The sequence below is a fragment of the Solanum stenotomum genome, chromosome 11 (genome assembly GCF_019186545.1).
Source record: "Solanum stenotomum isolate F172 chromosome 11, ASM1918654v1, whole genome shotgun sequence".
Lineage (NCBI taxonomy): Eukaryota > Viridiplantae > Streptophyta > Magnoliopsida > Solanales > Solanaceae > Solanum > Solanum stenotomum.
In genome coordinates, this window is record NC_064292.1 from 40,173,675 (window position 1) to 40,187,035 (window position 13,361).

The following is a 13,361-nucleotide window of genomic DNA, read 5'->3' on the forward strand; positions in this document are numbered from 1 at the left end:
TTGTTCTTTATTAGTACTCTAGAAATTGTCATAATTTCAAAGGAATCATCCAGTATATTTTGCAAAGAAATGCATCACTTATCAAAGTATATCTCTCCACTCATAGATCCAATCTAATTTTATGACATTATGTGACTTCCTATTTGAAATATTATTCTTTCAGAACAAATTTAATTATATGTTTGTCGTAAATTAATCCAAGTTCAGTGATTTTACTAATTCTTATATATTGAGTGATATGACCAAACACAACTTCAATTCCAACTCCAAACTTAAAAAAAATAAAAAAAATAGAGCTTAACCAACACACAGTAGGCATTCAAGAGTAAAAGTGTCTCACCTCAACCAAAATTCTATTTCCTACTTCTATTAAAATCCACATTTTTCAAACCAAGCAGAAAAGACAACATGAACCAAAATTGCTTAAGACATGATGATAAATAAGAGAGTCCTTTGTGGGTCTGTGACAATGTTACTAAGAGCCTAAACTCACCATGTTTGGAAACTCAGACTATACATCTCATGTACCAAATTAAGTCTGTAAGACCAATGGAACAGAAATATTGCTACCCCTTCCGTAAAACATTTTCCTTGGAACGAAAATGATGCATAATTACAGAATTTCTGGAATCATCACTAGACCCAAACTGCACAACTGATTTTGTGACCAACTTGTAGAAGCCAAAAATACCAAAACAAAAGCTCCAGAACAACAATGAAATCTATTCTCTTTACTGCAACTGCAAACATAACAATAGGCTGTAAAAGTAAAAGATACCTTCAGAATATGTAAAAACTGTATGGCTGGTCTTGTATTGTTTTTTTGACAACCTTTAGAAAATTCAACGCCAGTGTGCTATTTAAATGACAACCTGAAGCCATGAACAGCGATAATGATAAATCACAAAGAGATGATTCAATTTCTGAAAACAGCTTATAAAATCATTTCTGTGCCTAGAGCTTCAAAGCAGCTTTTGCCATTGCGAGTGCTCCTTCATAAGTTTGATTTCCTCCAATAAACCCACTCATATGGACAAAAACACAACCAGGTATTCCTGTTTCCTTAGATAGTTCATCGTCTCTTAAACCTCGCCACTGAGATGGAAGTGCTTTCCTGCTCTCAAATCTGTCAGGAGCTACAGCCACCGCTTGCACTCGCCAACCTTTGCTCCTATCATCCTACGCATCATGAAGTCAATGTCACTTTTATGTTTTCCTAGTAAAATATTAACAGACTTAATTCATTCAGGGAAACAGTGCATGTCTTGAGAAGAAGTGGGGTTGCTATCTACTCTCTTCCAAGACAATAAACACTGGAAAGTGTAGCAACATTATTCCTGGGCATTTTTTGATTTATGACATTGAAATTTAACAATAAGGCAGATCTTGAGAGACTAAATTAATCCAAAAGCCCACTTATTCGGTCTAACCAACTGATACAACCAGAAAGTATTCACGGGTGATTTAAGTTTCCAAAAGTGACCTAAAAGACAACCCCCACACTATTACCAATCATGCTCCTTATTTTTCCACTCCTCGCATAAAAGAGGCCCAAAAACGAAGAATTTTAAAAAAAGCATTAGACAAAAGCAAAATGTGGCACATCAAATGAAAAAAAAAATTGAAACAGCAAAGGACTCAGGCACCTCATATAAAACATATTTGATGGGTGGATCCATCTTCATCTCTCCTTCCAGCTCAAACAAATGAAGCTTCCACTGTTAGACAGAAAAGTCAAGAATAAGTATTCTCCGCAAGGAATCACACTAGCAGTGAATAATATATTTCGTTTTCTTTACGAATTGAAGAATTTCATCAATTATATACACCATGTGAGTAGAAAGTGAGTGGATGGCTAATCAACCCTATCATACATGGAACATCTTTTACACCTAAAAATACATGAAACACGGGAACCTTTCTATATCACTTGTGGGATCTCGTTACTCTGGAATAACTTCCCATTTCTTCATTCCAAACAGTTCAAATGTTTCTTTCTTTATCAATCTATGTGGCCTACAACTCATGATTGTCTCCCCTACAGTCCTTGATATTGCCAGCAAGATCGGATGATGAACATGCAAGATTCTGCAACTGCATAGTGATTTTGCAGTGCAATAGGATATGATCACTTCAGTGTCTTCCCCACTCTCTACACAGAATATTAGCTCCCTACCATTCTCTTCCTTGGATTATTCGCAGTCAATATAGCATCCCTCATGGCATACCAAGTGAAGAAAACTACTCTTTGGTGCTATGCTTCCACAACATCTAATTCCACACTTCCCATCCTATTCCCCTCTCTGGCTAACACCATGTAATATGATTTCACCAATAACAACTTCACCATCCCATCCCATCCCATCCACACTATCCTTATCCTCTCGGCTCTCTCATACTACCACTGAATACCATGACTTGGGTTCTTCACAAGATCTGTGATGTATTCCTGGTTTATATGTGAATATGATATACAATAAATACTAGGGGAAGGAAATACCTAGTAGAGGGTTCTTCCTAGCAATGAATTATAATGTCTACAACTAAAAAATATGCAGGAGGATCTCTGTTATTTTCAGAAAGTACCTAATGTTAACAGATTCGAGTAAACATAAAGCAACTCCACTTTTTCTGGCATACAAGTGACTATGAAAGGAAATTGATAAACGGGTTTTTTAAAAAAAAAAATTCCCATGTCTCGGTGATGAACAGGTTTTTCTTATTAGGAAAAAAAAAAGGCTAATATGTAGTTCCTAATCTTCACTTACATTAAGCCACAGAAGTCAAAAACTTTTGGTTTATAAGCAAGACAATTGTAAATTTGTAATGGTGCACACACTGCCTGATGCAAAAAGGCTTCAGGCCAAGTATTCAATACTTACTGGACAAAATGTAGACCAAACTACAATCTCTCCACTAGGATCAATCTTGTGTCTTGCAGAAACACACTCCAATACGATTGAACGAGCTGGTAACCATGATCTTGCATAATAGCGGACACTCTGTGTATAAACAAGCATGTTAACTCAGGTAAAAGAAAGTGAACCATAGGCTTATTTTAAAACCTGTCATCCAGAATAAAATCAAGCTGAAAAATGTTTAGTTCAAATGACCGAAGACCGTCAGGTGCCAAAAAGAGCACAATCTGAGAACAAACCATATTACTAGCCAAAGACAACAGTAAGAGAGAACTTTTTAGCTCTTTTGAGAAAGTCTTACATCCAAGAACTCACTGCCAGCTAAATCCATTGCACGTTGGAAAGCTTCATTCTCCCTTTCAGAAGACTGATCAGGTTCAGTCCAGTCCAAGTTAAATCTTCCAACTCGAGAGGACAAGTGGGTATTGTTTACATATCTTGGTGGCTGGTCTGTATCGTACTGATTGATTCCATTATCGATTGCATCAATTGCCTGTACGCAGTAAGCAAGAATATTAGGCTTACTAATATTGGAGACGTGTTAGCTTGATCCTTAAATTATATCACATGAAATCAGCTCCCGGATGCGAGAATTTAATAAGTAAAACTTGAAAAATATTTGTAATAGTATCAACTACTAAAGAAAAATTGAATCCAATCACAACATAGATTCAGTTGAAACATCAGTTAGCTGAAAATGAAAAGAATCCAAGAAAAAACTATAATTTCTCTTTTTTTTGATGAAGTAACTATAATTTCTCAGACTCAATCCTCACCTCCATGAAGCTCTTGTAAACAGCTAGAAACAACTTATGCACGTCCGGGTGTTCTTCATCAACTTGGAGCTCCTTTGCAATGATCTCCTTTCCAAAATGCTAAGAAACATGAAAAGGGCAAGTAAATAGAAATTAAACTGTATATATGAACTTAACAAACATAAACTAGATCTAAGTGATTTTCCAGCCAAATCGGACCAGCTTGGATATAACATATATCTAACCAACCATCAATCTGACATATTTTCTTAAAAACTCAAGGAAATGAGATAGATAATGCATCCGCAGAGTAAATCAAGTCGTGACTAGGATGCAACATCTGTTGAATTTAAGCTCACTACAGAATAATTGTTGTACATTCAAAGGATCTAAAATATATCTAGCCAATCACCAATCTGACAATTTTTTGTTAAAAGCTCAAGGAAATGAAATAACTAAAGCATTTCCCTTCGGAATATACCAATTGGTATGAAGGGTGGCTAGTCACTTACATGATTTGCAATGAAGAGAACAAATCAACAATCCAAGCTCTAAGGATTTAAAATATATATCCAGCCATTTTTTTATGTTGAACTGGCAACTTAATATCCAGCCATTTATCAATCTACAAAAACCTTTTAAGAGCTCAAGGAAAAGAAATTACGAAAACATCTTCCATCAGAATCTATAATTCAAATAAGTTAAAAGGATATAAAGTATATCCAGCCAATCATTAATCTGACAAAAACTAAATTTTAAGAGCTCGAGGAAAATTAAAAACTAAAGCATATGTCATCTGAACATATGAATAGGTATGAAAGATGGCTAGTCACTTACAGAATTCGTAACAAACAAATCTAAATCTACTATCCAAGTAACATACTGAGCATACAACATAGCAAGCCCATCAGCTCAAGTACACTAGGGTAAACATTCCTAGCAAAAAGATCTACACTCTTCTGTCTCTCGGATAAATAACTAGATTGAAATGAAGGCCAAGTAAATTTTCTAGACTAATGATGTTCTTCACAAAATCATTAATCGTGGACAGAAATACTTCTTGGAGAAAGATACAGATTATCTGCTGCATAAGGGCCTAGTATTTTGAAGAACAGACTCTTACCTAAGCTTACTTGTTTTCTCTACTCCCATGAAAGAGATGTGATATACATAGCAAAATCCTTCTGTTTTAGGATCAAAATGAGTAATCCAACTACGCTTTTTTGTGGATGGATGAGTAATCTGCCTACATGTTTCCACTCAAGAATTTCGTAAGAGTTAGCAAAAGAACCAACAATTAAAACACTTAGCTCCTACTCAGCAAACAAGTTCCTTAAAAAGAAAGTGTATGCTGGTACTTGTTGCTAGTGGGAGGTGGCAGGTACTCGTGGAATTAGTCAAGTTGTGCGAAAGCAAGCACGGCCACCACAGTCATCCAAAAATAAGTGTGCTTGAGGATGCAAAATATGTCATGTACTTTGTTTACCCCAGTCTCCCTTAACTCCCAGATATCTACCTTGCGAATCCGCAATATGCTTCATAATTGCAATCCATGCCAGAGTGAAGACCTTAGTCCATGAGTGTTGCATGGAAATGAAAACCAACCCTATAGTTAGGTACAGGAATTGAGGCAATTCCACTTACCAATATAATATTCCCTCCGCCTATTTAATGTGGCACCCTTTCCTTTTTCGTCCGTCCCAAAAAGAATGTCACCATACTATAATTAGAAACAATTTAGCTTTAAAATACTCCTTTTACCCTTAATGAAATGATTTTCAACTACACAAATAACTAAGGATTGTTTTAGACCACAAGTTTCAAAAGTCTTCCATTTTTTCTTAATTACCGTGCCAAGCCAAATGGTGTCACATAAAATGAGACGGAGGGAATAATTGATTCAGCGCAATGCATAGCAAGCTTGATGTTCAATTAATTTGTTACCCACCTCATTGTTTGATAAAGTTATGTGTCATCCAACTCTTTTTCTGATTAGAGTATGTTGCTGCTCACCTCTAATACAGATGTAACACAACAAATATACTTTTTCCCTTCTCTCATTCTATTGGGTGTCAGTGAAGGGACTCCTTATCTCTCTACCCTTGCATTGGTTCAATACAGGAAGAAATAAACACAAAAAAGGACCTTGCCATCAGTCTATCAAACCTATTCTCAAGTCTACTTCCAATACCTGGCATATAGGACATGCCTTTGATCACACAACCATTATATATCCTATAAGTTCATTGTAAGAATGCCAAGAGAATTCTAAAAGAATGTTAAAATCTATCAAATCTAGTTATCCACCAGGGAGTACTCCTCCATCCCCAAATTCTGTGAAATTTCCAAAATTTGATTGTCCATACCAATTTTACTAATCCTTTTATAATCAAAAGGAAATATTGGATTAAATATTACAAACCTCAATTTTTCTTAAAATGCGAAAAAAAGACCACGTAACAATATTCAAAAACTAGATAAACGCCTTAGAAATTCCAAACAGAGAGACGTTACCTTGTAAACAAGACCTGCACTGCTAAGCTTAGTAGTAAATCCATGTCCAAAGACTTCTTCAAACCCTTTTTGGTGATGATCATAACGGTCTCGACTAGGATCATAAACTCCACCAACATCAAGCACAGCATCAAGCGTTTCCAATACCTTTCATTCATTCAAGCATTTCATCAAACACCTCACCTACTTAAAAACCTTCCAAACCATACATCCCCACATACCCCAATACCACAAAATGCAACTCAATCTTACCTGGGTATCACGAGTACGCACAATCTGAGCATTGTAGTACTTGTTTGTAAGACGAATCATGAAGCACCCAAGAGCTTCATCACAGTGGAAGCTACCATGGTGAGTACCTACTCGCTTTGGGGAAACATGGTTTGAAGGGGAAGATACAGGTGAGAAAGACGAAGAATTCGCAGTAGCCATTAGAGAGAATGCGAGAGGATTTTGGTGTTTAAGGAAGTTGAAGGTGAAGAGTTTAGGGTTTTGGAGTAGTGTTCTCGTAAGAACTGAAAACATTTCTTAAACCCTTTTGTTTAAAGAATCTATGCTAAGTAGTAAAGTACATTTCTTTTCTTTACAATAGTTGCATAAAAAATATTTTACTAATAATTTCTAATACATTGTAAAAAAAAAAAAAAAAAAGCCAAGCAAAGTAAAATTGGTCCTCAAAATGAAAGCATGATAATGGATTTTTGTAAATAGAAATAAAATTGGCCAACAAAGGCTGGCAAAAAAAATATATGAAATTGATTTCAGAGGTTGAATTCCAAAAACGACAAAAATAATTAAGATCATCTGCAAATAAACAAAGCTAAATAGAAATTCAACAAATAAGAATTATTATAAAGTTAAATAATTAATTTAGGTGAAAATTATTTACATTATCTGGTTGTAATGATCTGTTTTGTCCTTATTAGAAAGTTTTGCGATATGACTTCGGAAAATTAAAATTTTCAATATAAGTTCATTCTCGATTCTATTAAATATATCTAAAACTCAAGTGGACTGGTCTTGCCTTAACATGTATCTCAATAATAGAGACTTTACAAACGAGTTAGTCAAGTCATATTAAAGTTGTTTTATAAATATTCTTGTAAGATTATCATAACAGAAACGAGAATGTGTACTTATTAATAACAGCAAAATGATAATGAAGTCTTGTGAAAGGTTGTTGCAAGTCCAAGTTTGAGTCTCAAGGAATCAAAGTTTTGTTTCCACAAACTAAATGTCACTTTTGTTTTGTTAATATCAGCGAAAAAGACATAAATTTATTTTATGTTTCTCCCTTTGTTTCTCTGTTTTTCTGTTTTTGTGTTCCTCACTCTTATCTCTTTTTCAGGAAAAAAAAACTTTGGGTCAATCCATGATGTGCCGCGAAATCTTGGCACATTTGATGCTTGAAAACTAAGGATTAATGCTAGAATTGAGTGTACTTTTGTATGCTTTGATGTGTTTGTTGATATGTAGACAAATTCTTGCTTGTGTGGAAAAAATGAAAAAAGAAGCAGAAGATGATGGTGATCAAGTGAAGACCATGAGCACCTAGACGGGTCATGGTCCTTATCACGAATCGTGGTGCCGGTCGTGAAGCATTTCCAGTATGAAGGCTTGGAGGAGTTGAGATTAGGTTGGACCAAGTAAAGATCACGGCCAGCCTCACGGACCGTGGTCCTCATAACAGTCTGTGGTGCCAGTCGTGAAGGTGAGCTAGTGAATGGGCAAGGAAATGTTGAAAAATGAATTGACCAAGTGAAGACCACGGACTGTGGTCATTGTCACGAGTCGCGGTGGTGTCCGTGGTGATGATACAGTGTACAGGTATTGAAGAGCCTGTTTTGGATGAGTCCAAGTGAAGACCACGAAGGGCTCTACAAACCGTGAAGCCCTTGACGGGTCGTGGAAGCAGTCATGAAGGGTCCGTCAGTTCAGTCCTACTTCGAGTATGACTCTTTTTAAAACACTTTATTTGAATTAAGTAGGTCGCTTTTTAGTTTGTATCTCGTCCAACCTTGAACTACGAACGAGTTACCATTATTCTGAGTTTTGGTTGTCGATTTTAACATTGAATCAAGTTTGAAGTTTGGATTTTCGGTTCTAGAATTATCAAAGTAGCTTGTTGATTTGCTTATTCTCGTAAGTACTTTCAACATGTTTTCATTTTATATTTCTGAATGTTTACGTGAAATTATGAGTGGCAAAATACCACAACTGGGATTGTGGGATCTATGATGTAAATCGAAGTGTAATTTTGTAAAATGAGTGATAGGCGATTTATATTTGTAAATTATAATCTAGCTTTCATTATTCATGTATTCTATTATGATGAGTGCACGCATTGGAGTGAGCATGTATCTATTATTTGTTCGAGAGAAAAATAATAGTTAGGAAAAAACTAAATTAACTGGAAGAAATTGAGTCAAAGTTCGAGTTCGAGAGAAAAGAACTTTAACACCATTGTAAATGAGGGTAAAACTAGTAACACTCTGGGACCGAGAGGACTTGAGTGAACATTAGCTAACTAGACTGAGAAGTATCAGATATATCTAACTCGTCTGTATTTTGTAGAGATAAATTGCCTGAAACTCAACTACGGAAAAACATTAGGTGAACGTTATGGGGAACACAATCCTAGTTTCTTTTAATCATCGAAACAACTTGAGAACTAAAAACTCTACTATTTGTTAATTTGGATTTTGATTACAAATTTTAGTTACTAGAACATCACAACTAAACCCATTTTACTTTCTGTAACTGTTTCATTAGGAAATATAACGACATTTGAGTAAACGCAATAGTGAAATCATTTTTGTAAAGAAATTCTCTGTGGGATCAACCTCAACTCAGGTTGAGTTCTATAAATTGACTTCGACCGTTTATATCTCTTAATTGAGGTGCAAGTTTGGACGTATCAATCCACATGGTGACCCACAACCCAAAACTTACATCTCTCACTTCGCACATGGTGGACAAGACCCAAATCAATATGATATCAACTAAACACACAATTCATACGACAAATGGTTCGTGCGACCTGTGAGTACTAAGGCTTACCTTCAAGGTTTTTACAAGCCCTACATAGGAATTCAATCACATGTGGAAAGAATTCACTATTAATATAAGGACATTATTACTCACAATATCCTAGACTTCATTCACTACTTTAGTAGTTACTTCTTCGATCCCTCATCCTCTTAAAGAAGTTAACTCGAGTTCATGTTTAACTTTATACAAGCAATTACACTCAATACCAATATGGTTAGTGCAATAGCTGGCTTGTGTATATAAATTTATTATTCAATTAATTGTCTTTCCATTCTACTCGAATCTATTTGTTCCTATTCAACTACTTTCCTAGACATGCACTGCGCTACCGAATCATTTATGGCTATTAGTAACATGCTAAAGTGGCAACATTGATTGAAACTTCAAGAAACAGCAAAGGTCAAAGGGTATTTCATTGAAAAGTCATTTTAACTTTCCGGAGTCTCACACAATGAAGAAGTAGGGAAGCATTCTTTCATTGACCTATTGATCACTTGACACACGTAGTATGAAATACATGCTACGGTGTTTTCACCTTATATTGTTATATGTGTTTCGTACAGACCTTGGTCTAAACACTTCCAGATGTTTAAACCTAGTTTCTCTCTTCAATGATCCTTAAACTCATTTTCTTAAAGAAACACTTGTCTGGCTCATAAAACAAATCATAATATGGTGTTGAAACTTATATCTTCACGTTCCTCGACGTAAGAGGTGATTGCTCGTGTGAGAGAGCTAATCTTGCAACTTGTTCGACATACTTTATTTCTTACAAAATATCACATGCATACCACATTTGAACATAAATTCAATTGAATCATATAGAAGAGAATATTATAACAATCAAGTTATTTTATAATATTGAAATATCATCAAATCTTATGCAAACCTAGAGCCCTAACATGTTTTTCAAATAAGTCTCTAGAGATGGCCTTCATAAAAAGATCAGCTATCATTTCACGTGTAAGAATGTATTGCAATTCTCCACTTACCATTATGTCTCTCACAAAGTTATACTTGATGTCAATATGTTTGGTCTTGCTATGATACTTAGGATCCTTCGTGTATGCGATAGCCGCTTGACTATCACAATATAGTATCATGGGATCCTTATAATTCTTTACAATACTCAAATGTTCAAAGAACCTTTTTAACCAAACAACTTCTTGTACTGCAGACGCACAAGCCACGAATTCATATTCCATGGTTGAAAGAGTTGTGCAAGTTTGATTCTTACCTTTCCATAAAATAGCACCACCATTTAGTAAGAAAGCATAACTAGATGTTGATTTTCTATCATTTCGGTCACCAGCCCAATCAACATATGTATAACATCTTATGAATAAGTCAAATCCACTATAACACAATGTATGATTTGTAGTTCCCTTCAGTATCTAAATATTCCCTTTACTGCTTTCCAATGATCTCTTCCAGGATTGGATTGATACCTGCTAACTAGACTCACGACATAACAAATTTCTAGGCGAGTACACATCAAAGCATACATCAAACTCCCGACGACATTAGAATAAGGAACTCGAGACATGCTTCCTTTTATTTGTCAGTCTTTGGACACATTTTAAGGCTTAAAGTTTCACCTTTTGCTACAGGAGTATCCATGTATTTGCAACTATTCATACGACAATATTTTCTTAATATAAGTTTCTTGAGATAAACTCAAAAATATCTTTGAATGATCTCTTAGGATCTTAACACCCAATATATAGTCTGTTTCACCCATATCTTTCATATAAAATTATTTTTGAAAGCCATGACTTGACAGTTTTCACATACTCCAAATTATTTCCAGCTAATAAAATATCATCTACGTAAAGAGAAAGAATTACAAAATTTCCATTGAACTTTTTCACGTAGATGCAATGGTCTTCGTCGATCATGGTGAAATCAAATGACATCACCTCCTTATGAAATCTTATGTACCAATGCCTTGAAGATTGCTTTAGGCCATAAATTGATCTTTTCAATTTACAAATTTTCTTTTCTTGGCCTTTAACAACGAAACATACTGGTTGTTCCATGTAGATTTCCTTATTTAATTCTCCATTGAGAAAAACGATCTTTACATCAATTTGGTGTAATTCTAGATCTAAACGTGCAACAATAGTTAAAAGTAATCATATGGAGGTAAACTTTACAACTGGTGAAAAAGTTTCCTCATAGTCTATTCCAACTTCTTGAGTAAATATTTTTGCCACCAATCGCGTTTTGTGTCTTTCTATTGACCAATCTAATTTGTTTAACTTTGAGAATCCATTTATTCCCAATAGCTTTACGTTCCTTAGGAAGGTCAACTAGATCCCAAACTTTGTTGGTTTTCATGGACTCTAATTTTTCTTTCATCATTTTAAACCATTTTTCCCTTTTAGGGCTTGATAATGCCTCAGTTACAGAATTAGGTTAATTCAATTTTGTAGGAGAAACCAAGAAAACATAATCATCAATATCATAAGATCATTTAGGTACACTTTTTCTTGTACTCTTACGTATTTGAAGCTCATATTTCTCTATAGGATTTTGGAATTCATAACTCCCACTTGGATCAGGAATTATTTCTTGATCCATTGAGTTATCAAGTATATCTGATGTCACTACCTAATTTTCTGAATTCAACATATCGTAGAGATGCTCACCTTCATATATTTCACCTTTTTGGGAAAATCATTTTCCAAAAACCTGATATCTCGTGATCTAATTTCAGTAATACTTTTATCCTCCAATTCATCAATGAATACATACCTTTTGGAGCGTTCAGAGTACCTTATAAAGATATATTTCTTTCCTTTTGGACTCAGTTCACCAAACTCATCAAAACGATCTTTAATATATGTTGCACAACCCCACAGTCGTAGATCATTCATGTTTGTTTTATGACCAGTCCAAAATTCATAAGGAGTGAAAGACACTGATTTAGAAGGCACTTTGTTCAATATGTGAGCCGCAGTCAATAATGCATCTCCCCAGAAAGAGATATACAAATTTGTATGTGTCATCATTGACCTAGTCATGTCTAATAATGTTCTATTCCTTCTTTCAGCTACACCATTTTATTGGGGTGTATAAGGAGTAGTTAACTGTTTGATAATACCCTTTTCAGTACATACTTCTTTAAATTTTTTTTATAATATTCATGTCCTTGTTCGGTTCTTAAAGCCTTTATGCTTTTATCTAATTGATTTTCAACTTCATTCATATATCTTTTAAAGAACTCAAGCGTTTTAGATTTATGAGAAATCAAATAGACATAACAAAAATGCGTGAAATCATCAATAAATGTAATGAAGTATGTAGCACCAGACCTTGCCTTCACATTCATTAGACCACCAATATCAGAATGGATTAATTGAAGTGGAAACTCGACTCTTTTAGCCTATCCAAATGGTTTACGCGTAATCTTTCCAGCAAGATAATTTTCACAAGTTGACATTTCAATTTTGGTGAAAGAACCTAAATGCCCTTCCTTTGCCAACCTATTCATTTGATCTTGCCCACTTGATTTTCTAAGTATTGAACTTCTTCATTGTATAATGCCTCAAATTTGGTATCATTCGGGTGCTACCTACTGTTGGTTGCAACCGCATTTATTGACTTGGTTCCACCACCTATGATATTTTTAGACAACAAATCGATTTGGGTCATCATTTTGGCCATGTTTTCATCTCTTTCATGGTCCGTTTCGACTTGTTGTTTACATAGACCAACATGTAAAGTAGGCATTTGGTCTTCTCTAGTATGTCATGCTAGGTTGACTGTAACGACTCGGAAAATGATAGAATGAACTTGAGTCTTGACGTTTGGGTTAGTAGGAGCTAGGTAGCATCCTAGGGTGCAAGCAAGGGCCTAGGTTAGCGAGTTAGCCTAGTGGACTGCCCAGTTGACCAGCCTTTGAGTAATCCCACTGGAATAGACGGGCAAGGGGCAGATTTTTAAAGTTACAACTTTTAGGGTCAACTTCAAATGATGATATCTTTTAGCTCAAAACGAATTAGGTGGACCATTACCTATCCAATTAAAGGTATCTGAGTCCTCTTTCCAACGCCACCGAGTTTGCCCTTTTCCGATCTCGGAGTAAAAAGTTATGCCCAAAATAGTGAAGCACTGTCAA

The 13,361-nt window shown here is 35.2% G+C and overlaps 1 protein-coding gene across 1 annotated transcript; it reads right to left on the bottom strand.

Moving 5' to 3' along the window:
* Positions 1 to 753: 753 nt before the first annotated feature.
* On the bottom strand, positions 754 to 6,728 carry LOC125844622 (uncharacterized). The gene is made up of 7 exons (XM_049523936.1): positions 6,440 to 6,728; positions 6,188 to 6,334; positions 3,695 to 3,793; positions 3,220 to 3,411; positions 2,883 to 3,002; positions 1,647 to 1,718; positions 754 to 1,179 (listed from the first exon to the last, which is right to left on the bottom strand). The coding sequence occupies exons 1-7, from the start codon at positions 6,710 to 6,712 to the stop codon at positions 955 to 957; spliced, it is 1,128 nt and encodes a 375-aa protein (XP_049379893.1). The 5' UTR covers positions 6,713 to 6,728; the 3' UTR covers positions 754 to 954.
* Positions 6,729 to 13,361: the final 6,633 nt, after the last annotated feature.

Bases quoted from the DNA above. Each gene is read 5' to 3' on its own strand.
- LOC125844622 (XM_049523936.1), bottom strand. From the start codon at position 6,712: ATGTTTTCAGTTCTTACGAGAACACTACTCCAAAACCCTAAACTCTTC. The intron at 6,335-6,439 runs GTAAGATTGAGT...AATGAATGAAAG, and splicing joins TGCGTACTCGTGATACCCAG to GTATTGGAAACGCTTGATGC. The intron at 1,180-1,646 runs GTGCCTGAGTCC...CATGATGCGTAG, and splicing joins TCAAATATGTTTTATATGAG to GATGATAGGAGCAAAGGTTG.